The following is a 17,246-nucleotide window of genomic DNA, read 5'->3' as shown; positions in this document are numbered from 1 at the left end:
CGAAAGATTAAGAAAATATAATTTTTTACATATTGGCAAAAAATTATATACACCGTTCTTTACATATTCATGAGTTATGATAACTGCCCGACAGGAGGAAAAAAGGTTCTTTGTTAAGTCCTAAGCTCTAACCTAATTTCAGCTTAGTACAGTCAGTCCAACAGATGGAGGAAAATGCATTTCAAGCAGCTCTCACCAAAGAAGTGAAATTAAACCTGAAAGGAAAAGTTTGCAGTGAAATGTCATTTGCATAGGTAATAATGTGTAAATAATGTCGCAACTATCTATATTTACAAGAAAATTGAATCTAATTCGATCGATATAAGCATGAAAAATCACCTGATGACAGGCTTTTTTGCAGTTACGCATGCAGCAGACTTCGGTTGTTGAGTAGACTGTTTTTATTTCCCAACAGAAAAGAGAAAAACGAAGTCAGATGTGGGTCATCATATACGGATTTTGGGAGGAGCTATAGTAATTAATCACGAGATAATATAATGAAAACTGAGTGTCTAAACAAAATGGTTTTACTGTGTATCCAACCAGCAAAAAAGAAAAAAGGACCAATTAGATCCAGTAGCCTTAAAGTTTTTCATGAAATCTGATTTCGACAATCTTTGTTTATTCCCATTCTATTATTATATTCCGCAAAACTTGATTATTTAACATGCAGTTTGATCGTAATTTTCATATATAATTTACAAACCAACGATTTCTGACTCATTTATTTGACTCTAAACTGATAGATGACATGTAGTTCGATCATCATATTCGTATATAATTTTACAATTCAACAATGTAACTCATTTATGTAGTTTTTCAAACTGATTTAGGATAGAAACTATAAATTCTCCAAATTTGAATTGAACATTGAGGTCTTCTTCCAAAATTTTTCTTATTTCTAATTTCTTCTTATTCCTATTTGGTAGAACTAAAATTTTGAGCAAAAGGTAGCTAAAGAGTTAAATTATTTAAACAGAATATTAGTTGTGTTCAAGTCAAAACAGTAAGAAAGTTTGTTGATGATACCTCAAGTTCCTCTGGTTCTGTGTTCTTCAAAATATTAGAGCATAGGCTGGCTCCTTTCTCTGCAGTTCTTTTTTGTGTTCTAGTCAATGACTCTGACAAATCCACTGTACAGCTTGTAGCAAAATTCTGGACTTGAATCCTTGATCCTGCATCATCGTTTACCTTCTCAACTTCTTTAGAGGAAGCTTGCTGGCAAGTAAGCAAAATCTTCTCCGCTTCAGATGAGCCAGATGAAGCACTCATTGAGGTCAGGCATTCAGCAGAAGAACTAACAACTTCGAGATGTTCTACAGGAACACCATGATCAATATCCAAGGAGCCATTTCCATTAACTTCACATCCCCCTCTTGCTATAGCCTCTTCTACCAATTTTGCATTTTTACTTTTTGTTGCAAAGTCAGATTTTCTCAAATTACAGCTGGTACTACCTTCATCACGCTTTCTCTTCTTCCTATTAGCAGGCCCATAAACCTTTTTGGTCTTATTTATAGGCTGCACCCCACCAGGGAAGACAAAATCCGGGACGTTTCTGCGTGTTGTGTGACTTATTGTGATCCTCATTCCAGGTTTCCATAAGGTAACCGTTCGCAGGCAGTGCTTAAATTCCTCAATGGTTAACCTTAAGTCAAAATATTGACCTTCCTGAACACAAGTATCTTGTCTCCTTACGCCCATGAAGTAAGAACTGTTGAATGACCTTGATTTGTCTGAGAAGTTGCCCGGGTGAGGACGGCATTGAAGCGTTCCACATGTGTCCCTCTCAATCTAGATTAAAAATCATACATAAAAGTGGGAGATTATATGAAAGTTAGAACAGCCTAATAGAAAGAAGCAAGAGAAAATTTCCACCTTTAGAATAAATAAACGAAGCCGAGATTCAACCCAGCCTTTCCAGATTTTTAAGTCATCATGGTTCCTGGCAGTTATGTTTATCTGCAGATAATTCTTGAATGCTTCAAAAAAAGGGAAAGGCTCAAAGAGAGTAGTCCAACAAGTTTCCTTTGCTGCCAGAGCCTATGATCATTGTACAGATTGAAGGTTAACAAGTCTTGCTAAAAGACTGAATGATATAAATTATAAACAGCAATATGTTCAGACATGAAGAGTATCACAACTAAATGGAACTGAAGGGCGGAGAAAATGGTAAAAATCTAAAATTATATTGAGTAGCAGAAGAAAAATGAAAACAAATGGCTCACATCTATCACAAACAACAAAAACAGTGTAGTCTAGGATTCCATAGTACTATAAAATACCGTAGGAAAACTGTTGATTTTGAAAAAAAAATAACAATTTTTTTTCTTACTTTTTAAATTGTTACACTTATAGTATTTATAAAATTTGTATTTACTGATAGAAAAATTCTTATTTTATTAAACTTCTAATTATATTTATTTTTATAAAATTCTAATTATATAATACTAACTAATTAAAGAATAAATTAAAATAATTAAATAATAAAATATGCTATTCAACAAAAACCATACCTCAAAAATTTCATTGCCCCTCTGAAATTCTTTTTGCATGATGCCAAACGTGCTTGATGAGACATTGTAACTTGAGTTCATGCATGGATATGCAGGAGTTATTATCGGCATTAAATGTTTCCTGTCCTGGAGGTTTCTTCTTGGATCCCAAACTTTATGAGCCAGGTTTCCTTCTTGTAAAGGGCACAACATGACTGGATTAGGCCACCGCCATTGTGAGAATACTTTGAAGAACTTGGAAATCAAAACACTGGGAAGTGCATTTGGGTAGAGTTGGCAGACACGAGCAACTAGCAATGCCCAATTTATTCCACCAAGAAATCCTATGACCTGATTGATACTAACAAAAGTGAGTGCAACATCAAACTACAAACCCCGAAAGAGGGGAAAAATAAGAACAAGCTAAATTCTTAACTATATGATTAAATTTCCTTACATTAGAATAAATTCCACGCTGCTTTGCCCAAAACCTCACACATCTTAAGGTAGTACGGAAATTCTGGATGAGACAACAAGAAAAGACAAACAAGTAAACCCTATAAAACTTGATTGCATATCAGGAAATAACAAATTTATTTATGCTACCCATGCCTGTTTTGCAACAGCTCTACCTGAATGTTTGGAACCAATCGCAAAATCTGGTCAGTGACCCTGCATCCATTGAGGCTGCGTACTGTCTGCTCATCCACATTTTGTAGTATTGAATCATAAGAAATATCCAAGTCCTGTAACAGTAATGTATAAAATGATTCATGATCTAAATTACTGAACTAGTAAAAATTTTAGGAAAGACAACATGTATTTAAATTCAGCAGAAGTCAAATAATGAAAGAAACCAACTGATTTATACTAGATAACAGAAGAATAGAAAAGTAAAATGACCCCCAGACAGGATAATCATAACTAAGTTAACAAGGGACTTTTTAGAGAAGCACTAAAACACAAAAGCAGTCAAATGAAAATAAAACTATTTTTGATCAAATTGCTCAGAGAGTTTGTTAGCTCATCTAAATATGGATTCACTAACCAAATGAAAGTTTGCGTGTTATCTTTTATCACATGTTACCTTTTATTTTATCAACCTGCGATGGTTCAGTTTGCACTTAGATTTCTCAAACATCAACACAAATATAGTGTATTCAATAAGAGAATTAGCAACACCTTATTCTTTGAAGAAAAATGAATCGCATAAAATAGCATCATAGACACTAAAGTTACAAATTTCCCAAAATTATTATTTAAATTAATTGATAAAACAAAATTAATTAGTTCATATAATAATAAGATAAAATTATAACAACGAAAATTATAACATTTTAATGTCTACGAATATAAAAACAAGAGACCTTTCTCCTACCCACCCATATCTCATATAAATATTGTTATGGAATTGCTACAGCAATAAATGCATAAACAAATACTCACTTCAGGAATAGTCCAGAGCTCCAGTTTTGCATAAAGGAGATCAATAGAAATGCCGTTGAATTTAATCTTCATTACAGGAACATGAGCATCAGGCACAGGGTGCAATTCTTCTACTTCAGGCATTTTTGCAAGAATCCCATATAGATTGCCAAAAAAACCTTCCTGCAAAAAGTGCAAATAAGATATTATTAGCTAATACAGCTAATTTCATCCAGATAATTATGAACAAGAATGTTCATATCTTACATTTCGAGTGATGTATCTGGGGCCTATGCATAGCATATCAATATCTGCCCCAGGACCGTGAACCTGTTGCAAAACATAATTCAGTAGGTAAGAAATTTTTGAAACCAAAACCAAATGCATAAACAGAATTCGAAGGTCAAACATACTCCCAATCTGTAAGAGCCAAAAGTAAAAATCTTCACATTAGCTTCCTCAACCAGCTGCTCATTAAATCCCTTGTTGACACAGACCTCTTTCACCCAATCCTTCACAATCTGGTCAATTTCACAGATTAGACATGATAAAAAACAGAAAAGAATAAAGAATGCAACAAATGAACCAAAAAACAAACCTGGTTCATCCTTCCCATGACCTCCTCCCTTCTAGCAGTCTCTTCCACACTTTCATACAATCCCACATTTTCCAGAAACTGATCATATAAAATTAAATTATATAAATAGAACACATTGAGCTGCATGAAAAGTATACATAAACTGAACATATAAAACAGCTTAGATGTTTAAAAAATCATTTTTTGGACCTGAGAATTCAAGATTAGAGAGGGTCATTGTTGCAGGTTACCCATTACACGCCCCATATCCATACACACCTCAGCCAGCATATTTTACTCATATTAAAGTACCTCTAAAACAACATATTTTATATATTGTGTTACGCTAGGATTTTTACTTTCTACAAATTGTTTCTTGTAGAAACTTTCTACAAACATCTTCCCACCCTCTCCTCTTCCAAACTTTGACTTGTTTCCCACAATAGTTCCTCAGTCCAGATCTTATCATAACTCTCTGTTACAATCCATATTCAATACAGAGTTTACCACATAATGCTATATTTTCCACTGAACCAAACATAAACATAAACAGGAACACATTAATATTCATACTAAATCTTTCCACAGAACCAAAAATAACTATGAAATGATCCTCATGTATGAGAGACTGACCTTTTCCAGTTCATGATTTCTAGTCCTATCAAGCTTAGTTGGACCCGCAGTAGATATTGGCTCCGTCAGTTCCATCCTTGATTCCTTGTTGGTCGAAGAAACGCCCATCTTCTCCCTTCTAGAAATATTGTTAAACTAATATTTTTCTTGAGTGCAATTCAGGTAAATATAATGAATACCGTTACTTCTTATTTTTTTAGTCAAATTCTTTTCTTTTCTTTTCTTTGGCAAAAACTCCACTTTCTTTTCTTTAGCAAATTTTTCTTTTTTTTTTTCAGTTAAAGCCGTTCTTTCTTCTGTTTCTTGGTAAGATTCTTTTACTTTTTTCTTCTATTTATATTAATCTTTAAAAATGTGACAATTCTTTCTTGTATTTGATAATTAGAAGAGATCTTAACATGCTAAACCAGGATAACAGATAAAAGAACAATGAAATATCTCCAAATTACAATAAGAAAAACAGTATCCAAAATACAGACATCATAAGCTCAAATATCGCAAGAATAATTCCAAATTTTACAACAAAGAATTCCAGAAATCTCATTGTTCCTCTAAGTACCGGATGATGCAAACTTGAATTGAACAAAACCCGGTTCTTGAGAGTCACCTTGAATCCAACAAAACCCCAGGCTCGAGTCACCTTGAACAGAACAAAACCCTAGGCTCGAGCCATCTTGAATCGAACACAAAGTAAGAATTGAGAATCACCTTGAACTGGTTAAAACTTTAGCGTCAAAGTGCTTGCAGACAGTTTCTCAATGAACGAGGAAGAATAAATCGAAACAAGCGAATCTCTTCTTCTAATTCCTCGTGGACCCAAGAACTAGTGGACTGTCTAGCGAAAACAACAGAGTCCACTCTGTTAATTTCTAAGTGGGAGGTTTAGAAATTAACGACCGCCATTCAGAGCTTGAACGCAGAATACAAGAAAATCAAGAAACTTTTGGAGAGAAGAAAAAGAAGAAATGAGCACTGTGATGATGGTGACGAATATAGATAGGAAATCATCCAGTATTTCTTCATAAAGTCGGTGATATATGTGAAGGGCTCAGATGTTGCCACGTCATAAAATAAACACGTGGATTCGACGGTTATTTTATAATGGCTTAGTTGATTGTTACACTTTAGTGGGAAATCGACCTGTGGACTAATACAAATTGGTGGGAACTTTAATATTGAATAATTAATAAAAAAATTTTATTTACTTTTCAAATATTCAATATATTTTTTTAAATATTTTAAGTACATGTATTTATTAAATAATCAACTTTACTTTTAAAACAAAAAAAATTATTTTAAAAAAATTATTTGGATTTTAGATTAAATTAACTAAAAAATAAAAACATAACATAAAAAATATAAAAATTAAATTAAATTAAATTATACATTTTAAAAAATTCATCAATTCCAATATAATTTGAAATGTAATATTCCATTTAGAATTTTCTAAGAGGACAACAGTAAGTATTTTGCATAAAATATTCAAATGAACTAAAAATAAATTCATTTATCCCAAACATTCCCTACTGTTATGGATGGCTGAAGCCCCTATTTCTTCATGAAATAAATTTGAACCCTATGCAACATAATAAAAATTTGTTTCCACAAACAATTTGGGAGTTTTGATATTCTAATCCAGTAATAAATGTAATTTTTATATTCCATCTAAAAACTCAAGTCATATTACAAATAGTTTAAACTTGAACAACTTGAACTTATTTCCAAAAGAATAACTTAAAGTTGAACTATTAAAATTAGCAATTTAGTTCCAAAAATTGTTAGGCTAGTAGGTATTTGAGCTTAGAGCATTACAATAGTGTTTGAGTCTGATGGCATATAAGATCACCAGCTATAGATGTCTATATTGAATCAAGCTAGCGTAATACGGAAAAAGCAAATAGATCAGTTTGACCGAGCGAGCTCATTCACCATCGTGTAATTTCAATAGGAAGTTGAAGGGATTAATCCATCTACTTTAATATCTAAAGAAAAGAAAATGGTAATGAGAAGACAACTTAACATACCATTAAAGCAACAAATCTACAGTTGGCTCTGGTTCTATCTGAACTCCTGCACAATAAGATTAATCAGTTTAGTTTTCCTAAAAAGAAAAAAAGAACAGAGAATGAAATTATAACTAACCTGGCTGGTCACTTTTAGCAGAAGCTTTAACAATGTTGTTATCCGAGTTGAATACTGACCCAAAAGCGTAATATCAGTTTTTATGAACATGGTTGCTTGTCTGAAAAAAGAAAAATAAGAAACAAATTTATTAAAGCCTTCATCGGTGTGGGACATGGCTTGATTAACCAGATAATCCATATCCACCACAAACCTAGAAATTAGTTCACAAAATGAATCAAGGAAACCAAATTTATGATAGCAGACTGATGGATTTGTAGATAAGCTCAATCTACTCACCATTAATGCGGAGATAAAATCATTAAAAAGATATTCAATCCTAAGTAGATTTAGTGTTTCAATATACAATCTCTTCGAACCATCATGACGCACTTGAGAATATCTGAAGTAAAAAGCAAGAATTAGTCAATTCTGCAACAAAAGATTCACCGATTAATTTTCCTAAATATCAATGTTCATCAACAATAAACGGTGAAAAAGCAAGAAAAATACCTTGTCTTCCTTGGGAGAGTCGCGCAGCAGCACCACCCACGAGAGAAAACCCTATTAGGGTTTTGATGCAGCCGCCTCGAATAATGGTTTTTGGAGAAAGCGAAGTCTTTATACCTCGGCCATTCAAGTGCACGAATAGCATGGTTACACCGCATCCTTACTACTGAGCATTTAATGAAACGCTGCGTTTTGCTCCCTTTCTGGACTTGGGTTTGCTGATAGTGGGCTGAACCACTCGGCCTCACCCAGGCCTGATGACAAATTCATCAGAAGATAAATTTGACTGCAGATATGTTAGCAGAGACACATAAAAAAAATCAGGAGGAAAAAACACTCCAAAATGAACGGTTAAAAGGTAGGTAGAACATGAATGGAAGGAAAACTTAAAAAAAAAAAATCTAAAGGCTCCTTCATCAAGAACAATGAAACAGAAGCCTGACCTGCTTTGAAGATATTGAAGTAATTTAGTTGATGATCAGTCTTGTGGCTAAGTAGCTACTGCCTCATTACCAATACAGTAATTTGGTAAAAGGTAGACAATTGGACAATGTCTGCTGCGATACAAAAAGATATAGAATTGTCCAACCGCCAAGCATTTCAGCCTTTCAAAAATTGGAAATTTAATGTCATCTACATCAACAACAATGGAAATTAGTCTGCATTTAGAGTAGGCGAAGACCATCAAGACAGATAATAAATATTTATATTGCACTTGAAGGGCCACCAAATAGATTATAAGGAGAGGCTTATGATTATCATTTCAAAGGTCGCCACTAAGAGGTTTGTCACACCAGTGATTGTGTTGACTGTGATCCGTGCATTAATTTCTTCATTAGCTGCTGTGGCCCAAGGTGGGGTTAGCCTGTTCAGGATCAATTGCAGCATGTTTTCGATTGAATCAATTCATTGATTGATCTCACTCAACCTTTGGTTGAATGAGCTCTCCCCCTAACTACTGTTTCTAGTGTTCTCCATGTTTCTGGCTATTGAACAGGTTACAAATGAGTTTTGGACAATTGCTTCTCTCTGGCGATATATCTTTTAATCCTAGAATGAATAAATATAAGATGTTAGTGTATTAATTTATATGGAGCCTCTTGGAAAGTTTAGATTATGTATTGATTGCATATAGATCTTTAAAGAGAAATTAATTTATTAATAACATTTCCTTATTCCAATTGCAAGGCTAAAAAGGTGAAGACAAAAAAAGAAAAGAGGAAAAAAATAAAACACAATTATTTCTCATTTCTTCTTCCTTGATCCTTCTGGGGGGCCTCTTCCCTCAAACTTGTGCTTCAACATGATCAACTTGAACTGTAGCTCTACATTATTTTCATCTCTTTCTGTAGATTTTGATTTTTAGTTTTCAGTTCCACCATCTTCGCCTTTAGACCAATGATTTCATCTTCTAAACAATTGACTCGAGCTTCCACCTCATTTAATTGCTTTTGAAGATAATGCACTCTGTATTTGGTATCCAGGATTTTCAGTTTAGTATTATTCTTAGAATTTTAAGCATCCTGCACCTGTTCCCTACATCTTTTGTTTTGCTTTTTCAGCTCCTTGATCTGCTTGGCTTTTGGTTCTATCAAAGAATAACACTCCACCATCTCTTCCTCTCTTTCCATTACTCCCCTAAAATCTAGGGTTTTAGCCTCCTCTCTCTCTCGCTCTCTCTCTCTCTCTCTCTCTCTCTCTGTGATCGTCTCTTACAAATCAAAGATGAGTGGCAACAAGGATACTTTCAAGGTAGCCAAACTCAATGCTGCTCTTAACGAGGAGGGCATTGCTCTCAAGAGTAAGCTTCAGAATCTGGCTGGACAGCACTCTGATGCCCTCGAGAATCTATAAGCAAAAGTCAAAAAACGTGTTGAGGTTCTAATGGAGACTCAGGGTAGCATGATGAATTAGAGGCAAAGTTTTTGGAGAAAAGAACAGCACTTGAAGCCAAATATCAGAAGTTATATCAACCTCTATATGCCAAGCGATATGATATGGTGAATGACAATGTTGAGGTGGAAGGAACTTCAAATGATGCAGAAATGGACCAAGGAGAGGATAAAGCAGCTGAAGAAAAAGGGTCACCCAAGAGAAGGAGGAACCTGGGCGATCTTGCCAAGAGGAGGCCTGTGTGTGTGTGTGTGTGTGTGAGAGAGAGAGAGAGAGAGAGAGAACTTTTGATATTGAAAGTTTATTTTTTCACGTAATCTAGCTTTCTAAAAACAAAGAGAGAGAGGAAGATATTGTGTTTCTTCTTGGGTACCTCAAATTTCAGAGACAATTAGGTCTTCTATTTTCAATACCTCTTGTGTCCTTCGTTCTTTATTTGATTCTTGTTTTTGACCTTGGTGAACCGATTCAGTGAGATTGTTCAATTGGGATGAGAAGGAGCTTAAAATTTTATGGCATGGTGTTCTCTTAACTGGTTGTTATATAGTTACAACATATACATTCAACACTCTCGTGTTGTTTAGAATGGAATGGTATTCTTCCCTGTTTATGGGCTGGAATAGATAGTTTTTCGAGAAAATTATTTTAGGGGGCTATGTCTTTATTCGCTTGCCAAAGAATCAAGGGACTCTTTTTAGTCTTTGTGTTTAGCTCTCTTCAAAATAATCTTTGTTGTGCATTTTGTTGTCTTTTATCTTAGAAGAATACTTTACCCTTAAAAAAATAAAAAGAAAAGTTAGCAATTAAGAGTTTAATCTAGACCAAATTCTGTTCAAGTTTGTTAAAAATAAGCTGTTCACATCGAAAATGGAGAATTTATAAAGAAAATTCTGAAAGAATTGAATACTAGACCTATCTTACAGGCCAACATCTGTTTACTAGTATACTGACTCTTGAGTTCTTATTCTTGTATTTTCTATCTCTTAGTACAACTTACTTTTCTTTTTCATTTTGTCCCTTTATACTAGTAAAATTAATCTTTGATCACTTGGTTTATTAAGTATTCTATTTTAGTTGATTTATTGAAGGTCTTTGAGTTTAATTTATTTTGTTAATTCTTATCATTAATTTGCTTGTTAAATGATAATAATTTGCAAAATGATTTTCTGTGAATTGCCTATTTCTTTTGAAAGCCAGTGAGAGGTTGAATTCTCATTTATGCACGATATTTGAGAGATTTTAATTATGAGTTGTTTGGTTTGACTTAGTGAAAGTTGTGTAATGAAAGAGATTAATAAGGGAGAGAATAGTTGAGGGTGGTAATACTTATGTGCAAAGAGTTGAAGGGAAGTGGAGATTGAAAATAGAGAGAGGAGGGAGGTAGACAAGACACTAAATTCATCGATATGATTACCCACTCACTTTGTGCCTTTTCGAAACTGTTTTGAGCAACTTGTTTGAAGGATAATTGATAATGGCGGAGGGGGAAGGGAGAGCTAATTAGCTTTTCGGCTTTGAGTTTGACCAGAAAGTGGCTTTCTCTTCAAAATTGAGGTATTCTTTGGTAACTTGCTCTCCTTAGAATATTTCAAAATTTCCATCCTCTTTGATCATGTGAACATTTAAATTTATAAGTTCTTATACGTGTATGATTGATCACTGCACATACATTAATATAGTTGTATAGAAAAAAGAAGAAAAAAGAGGAGAAGAATAAAAAAAAGCAAAAAAGAATTAAATAACAAAGCAATCATGCTAATCGTGTTTAATACATCACAAGGGGGGTCTTACACCTTCCCACTCATATTATCTTTAATCCAAAACCTCTATAAAATGACCAGTGAAATAAATGCATTAGCATTTGATCTCGCTTCCAATAGCATCAGTTGCAACTTTTTAGTTTCAAAAATAAATTATTTTTGTGAAGTTTTTCCTGCATCACTGGTGTGAGAAGGTTGAGATCCTAAAACCCGAGAAGAGTGTTTGAAGCACATATAGGCATGTTTCAAGTCATTTCTAACCCACCGTTCTCTAACTGGTGGGATAGTTGGCAACTCAGAGTATCTTCCTTTAGTGAGATTACTGACTAAAGGTCTATTTTCAAATGATGATTAATGAGTCCATGTACACATTTCACCCACATTTCACCCAAGTATGAATTGATTCAACTAGAAATGTTACCTCAAGTTGAAACTGTCGATGAGACTCATCATGATTCAAGTTGACATTAAAAACATGTTGTTCCTCATATCTTCAATTTATTTCTCTGTGTTGGATCTCCACTCTCCTCCTGAATTCGTCGTATTACACTTTTTAGTCTCACTTCCCTATTTATTCCACACACTACTTCCTAATTACTTAACAATGGTTCAAAATATACAATCTAATTGATAGCAAGGTGTCATTTCCCAGTCAATTCGATATTCAAAGTCCATGTGGCAAGACTAATAGAGATTAATCTTCAGAATGTTCCCTTCCAAATGGTCTGATTCTTACTTTGTTAAGGATCAACATGATCAAACTAGTGACAACAATCAGCAGCTGGGAATATCCCCCTGTAATGGATAGGTTTATAAGACATTTACACACTGAAGCAAGAGACAGACAAATCCACCTCATCCCACGTGTAGATAGTTTAGTTCAATTTATTTCCCAACCTGTTGCAGTTTCTTTCTCTTTAGATGAGGGGATCTTCACTTAACTGAGAGTTATCTATTCATTATGGGTTGGTTTAATTTTCTTATCCTGACCTAAGAAGTTGTATAGAAATGAGCAATACCAGCAACAGAAAATGTATTCAGATTTAGTCTAAATAAAAATGCAGCTTCTTTCTAAACTTAAGAGATTGAGGAGTTCTCTCTTTAGTGAGTTCTTACCTCCACTTACAATAGGTCAAAAAGGCAGAAATATAAGTAAACACTCCAATCATAAGCTACATTTCCAGGTCAGTAAACCTATAATTAGGTCCCAACTAACGGAACCTATAACATGCTGGTATCAAAGCCGTACTTTATGACTTCTGATCTCCAATACAGGAAGCTTTCCTGAATCGCAATGAGAAAACCAGCCATTGATCATAGAGGAGGGAACAAAACATATTAAACCGTGAAAATGATCATGCTACAACTTAAGTAAAACAGAAGATAGTTGCTAGCTGACAAGGGCTGAAGGTAGTGCCGATCACCAAAGAGTCATCACAGAACTAGGACCAGGTGAGGTTCATAACACTGTAGGAAGGGGTACCTGTGTTACCCAACTGGAGTTTCCCAACTTTGATTATTAGGCAACAAATAGGTCGGTTCAACTGCTGGAGTACCTCCTTGAGCCATAATACAGAAGCATATGAAAAAGCTGGGACAAGCCTTTTTTCATGGTTCCATCTTGAAGGAGATGTCTAACTGGCTTCTAAAATTAGAGCATGTCTCTGTATCTCTCTCCATGGACAAGTTTAAGCATTCTTACAATCTCCAATTTGGTTCCAATCCATAGCAATAGACTACGTTTATCTTCTAAACTTTGTTGAATTGGTTTTTTTGCAAATTATGAATGCTATCATGAGCAATTACAACCTGAAATGTGTTAGAGTGCCTTTACTAGGATCTGATTATGGGTTTACTGACTGAAAATCTAGCAGATGTTTAGAATGTTTACTTGATCTCCACCTTCTGTGATCCAATATTTAATGGAGGTAAGGGCTCCTTAAGATCTCTCGTGTGTTGGAAGAAACTCTACTTTCATTGAGACATTCTATATGCACATAAATATTTATTAAAACATCACCCTTAGGACAAGATAGATAAAACTAGTCCCTAAAAAATTGGTAACTCTCAATTAACCCGAGAAATGAATTCCCGTGTCTAAGGACAAAGAACTTTAGTTAGTGCTTCCTTGTGTAATCCTCTTAAAAACCAACCCACAGAAGGGGATATTTCCCACCTGCTGAATACTCTCAATGGTATTTGCCTCCCATTAAAAGACCAAGAATAAAACATTACGCAGGCATATCATATAGTCCAAAATCAATCCTATTGATTATTTAATCACCAAAACCAAAAGCAGAGAGACACTGCTCTCAAAGACGAAAATACAAACTCAAAATATATATTAAATCAAAAATAAGAATACCGATAAAAATTCCATACAAACAAATACCAGAACTCATCAATTTTCCAAAAGTGATTTGAGTTTTGAAAGCGTTAAAGCACCTGTTTGAGTTCCCGCCTGGAGAGCTTCCGCAAAGCAAAAAATTTCGCGGAATAGTAAAAAAATTCCAGTAACACGCCCATCTCCATCCAGTAGACAAACGAAGAACACCTAATCAGCACCTTGTGGTTAACCAATAAACAGGGCCAGAATGGTTTCTAACTTTGTATTGCTTGATGAAGATAGACAAAGCAAGAATAACTAACCTGAATCGGCAAGGTTGAACCATCGCTTGAAGATTTCTGGTGCACTTTCCAGCAGGTAACAGAGAAGTTCTAGTTTCGTAAGAGCTACTGGAATATGAAAAAGTGGTGGACAAGCAAAACAAAAAAATGGCGTAGCGTTCTACCTTCTCTTTTGAGAGGAGACGCCACCACAACCACACGTGTATGTATCTTACAAATGCGCACCATTTAAAATTAATATTTTCATAAACATCTCTTGCATGTATTTATATTACATGAATATATTAATGGTGACACAATTATGGACTATAAAATTCAAGAACTAAAAGATAAAATCAACCTCTAATTTCTTTGCAAAATTATCAATACCCTTCTCGTTGAAGTTGAAGTTTGTATCAATTATGATCTTAATACAGATTATTCTGATTTGAAAAGAAACATAAAAAATTTAGATGAGTTACACCTGTTCGATAATATATATATATAATAATTTATTAAGAAATAATTTATTTAAGTGTTAGTAAAAATTTTAAAAACTACGAACAAAGTTAATGGTTTTACGAAATCGATTTTAAATTCAAAACTTTTTATCTTGTTACTTTATGTTACTTCTTTTTCGAAAAACTTTCTAATATTCTATTTTTAATCTACTATTCATTTATTCTTTTTCCTCTATTTGTTTCCGCTAAGTTAATATTGTTTCCTTTTTTCTTATATCTTCATCGTTTCTTTGGCTATCAATTAACATTTTATTAATGATAACTATTTTTTTTATTTTTACTACGCTTTTTTTTTATAATTATATTTCTATTAACATATAAGAATTAGATTAGAACGAACGCAATCACATCCACAATACGGATACCAATACAAATATTTTCATGAAACATTACCATTATCCACGTATGTATAATTTAATGTGTAGATTTGCATTTTTTTTTATTCGTATATTCATTTATATTTATTTTAGAATTTCATCGCATGATGTCATTTTTACCAGTTCTATTGAAGGCAATCAGGATCTCTTTTACTATGTAGATACTATACAAAAATCAATCAATAACAATTGGATCCCCATTACTGTACATAATGGATCCCCATTACTGTACATAATGGATCCAATTCCAAATCAATTAACAATCAAATTCTCAATTAATTAATAATAGAATTTCTAATTTGTATATGGTAATGAATATCTCATAACAATCATCAATTAACAATTAATGGAAAGCCCCATACTCCGTCTAGTATGAGTACCGCTAAACAATTTTCAAACCATATTTGGTATGAGATTTCTTAATCACTTCTGACTGAGACACATATCTATAATAGTGTTCACCATAATATCTGGCCAAAACTGGTAACACTTACACCTGCATGCACAAACACACACACACACACACACACACACATACTCGTTGTTTCCTTGTGTTCGTTAGTTATGGAGATTAAACAGTAATGCATTACCAATTTAGAACAATAGATAAATGCATGCAACTAAAAATTAACGTTTAAAACTTAAAGAAGATAAGAAAATAATTTAAAAAGCTCTGTCGGCTCTTGAAAAAAATGATTAATTTGAAAATAAATTCCATATTAGACATGTTAAGGTTTAATACTTCCATAAATGGTTTCAGAACAACGATAACAATATCCTTACCCAAAATCGAACAGAAGAAATGGTCCAGTTTTCTTACATTTCGGTCACGGTTTCAAACTTTTCCAGTCTCGGGTTTGAGCTTTTATACCATAAACATATATAAAACTTAATAAAACCAATAGTAGGAAGAAAATGACGGAGAAAGAGAAGAAAAATGCTTACTGTAGATAGTACTATAATTTTTTAACTCTTGATTAATCTTTTCCATTTTCAATTATATATGAAAAATTAGAAATAAAATGACCACAATTTTTTGTATTAACTTAATTTTTTTAGGTATAGATAGTTTTTTCTAGTACTTAAGACTCTTCATTAAAAAGAGAATTTATTCTTGCATAAATATAAAATTTTTAAATTGACATAGAATTTAGCGTCTTTGAGGATACAGAAAAATTGTAGTAAAAGCTCTAAATGCTCCCTTTAGGTATATGTATGTATGTATGTATGTATGTATGTATGCATGTATGCATATATATGTATTTATGAATATACGTATGTATGTATGCATGCATGTGTATGTATATATATATGTATGCATGCATGCATGTATGTATGTACGTTTTAATGTATGTATGTACAGATGCAAGCATGTATGTACCAATGAATGTATGTATATATGTATGTATGTATGCATGTATGCATATATATGTATTTATGAATGTACGTATGTATGTATGCATGCATATATGCAAATATATATACATATGTATGCATGCATGTATGTATGTACGTTTTAATGTATGTATGTACAGATGCAAGCATGTATGTACCAATGAATGTATGTATATATGTATGTATGCATAATGCATATGTATGTGTGTATGCATATATATATATATATGTATCCATGTATGTATATGTATATATGTATATATGCATTTGTATGCATGTATACATATATATATATGTATGTATATATACATATGTATACATATTTGCATACGTATGTAGGTATGCATGTATATATATGTTTTCATTCTTCTTTACTTTTCTTTTTTTTTCCTTTCTCTTCTCTTCTTTGCCTTTCCATTCTTTCCTTTCTTTTCTTTTCCTTTCTTCTTTTCCTCTTTTTTTTTAGCTTTCTTTTCTTTTCCTTCCTTTCCTTTCCTTTTTTTTCTTTTCCTTTCCATTCTCTTCCTTTCTATTCTCTTCTTTTCCTTACTTTTCTTTTCTTTTCCTTTTCCTTTTCTTCTCATTTATTTTATTTTCCTTTCTTTTCTTTGCATTATCAAAATAACCATGTTCCCTTAAAATATGTAGGAGCTGTTGGAGTTCAAAATCTCCAGCAAAAAGTGTTTGGTTAGTAACAAACTCTACTAATTCAGAATAAAAAAGAAGAATTAATCAAACATACAAGTAAAAAAAGACTTAAAAAATAAACTAAAAAATGATGTGTACTAAATATACAACTAACAAACTACACATCTATTGCAGTTAAGTAACGGATAGCTCCCGAAAGGATTTTGGGAGGCCTGTGCTATAAAACTAAAATCTGTAAAAATATAAAGACATCTAGAGTTGACAAATATTTGAAGATGCTATAT

General features: G+C 33.1%; 1 protein-coding gene across 15 annotated transcripts; it reads right to left on the bottom strand.

The window, feature by feature from the left end:
• Positions 1–7: 7 nt before the first annotated feature.
• Positions 8–14,234, bottom strand: LOC110821360 (nuclear poly(A) polymerase 1-like). Of its 15 annotated transcripts, none has more exons than XM_022051186.2 (20): positions 14,064–14,234; positions 13,860–13,968; positions 11,836–11,944; positions 8,205–8,811; positions 7,765–8,047; positions 7,552–7,654; positions 7,273–7,372; positions 7,155–7,200; positions 5,131–5,248; positions 4,519–4,596; positions 4,334–4,441; positions 4,188–4,250; positions 3,942–4,103; positions 3,128–3,241; positions 2,953–3,015; positions 2,517–2,846; positions 1,879–2,043; positions 1,030–1,794; positions 340–395; positions 8–215 (listed from the first exon to the last, which is right to left on the bottom strand). In XM_022051186.2, the coding sequence occupies exons 9-20, from the start codon at positions 5,236–5,238 to the stop codon at positions 182–184; spliced, it is 2,046 nt and encodes a 681-aa protein (XP_021906878.1). In that variant the 5' UTR covers positions 5,239–5,248; positions 7,155–7,200; positions 7,273–7,372; positions 7,552–7,654; positions 7,765–8,047; positions 8,205–8,811; positions 11,836–11,944; positions 13,860–13,968; positions 14,064–14,234; the 3' UTR covers positions 8–181. The 15 variants fall into 15 exon arrangements, with proteins under 15 accessions (XP_021906878.1, XP_021906908.1, XP_021906886.1 ...); XM_022051216.2 differs by having other exon boundaries at positions 8,205–8,394; XM_022051194.2 differs by lacking the exon at positions 11,836–11,944 and having other exon boundaries at positions 8,205–8,394; positions 8,556–8,811.
• Positions 14,235–17,246: the final 3,012 nt, after the last annotated feature.

This window comes from Carica papaya, chromosome 7 (genome assembly GCF_054855325.1).
Source record: "Carica papaya isolate Zhongbai chromosome 7, ASM5485532v1, whole genome shotgun sequence".
Taxonomy (NCBI): Eukaryota; Viridiplantae; Streptophyta; class Magnoliopsida; order Brassicales; family Caricaceae; genus Carica; species Carica papaya.
Note: the sequence above shows the minus strand (reverse complement) of the source record. Positions and strands in the feature narration are given on the sequence as shown.

Coding starts and splice junctions, on each gene's coding strand:
- LOC110821360 (XM_022051186.2), bottom strand. CDS start 5,238: ATGGGCGTTTCTTCGACCAACAAGGAATCAAGGATGGAACTGACGGAG. Junction 3,016..3,127: donor GATTGGTTCCAAACATTCAG/GTAGAGCTGTTG, acceptor TGTCTCATCCAG/AATTTCCGTACTACCTTAAG. Junction 2,847..2,952: donor AGCGTGGAATTTATTCTAAT/GTAAGGAAATTT, acceptor AGTATCAATCAG/GTCATAGGATTTCTTGGTGG.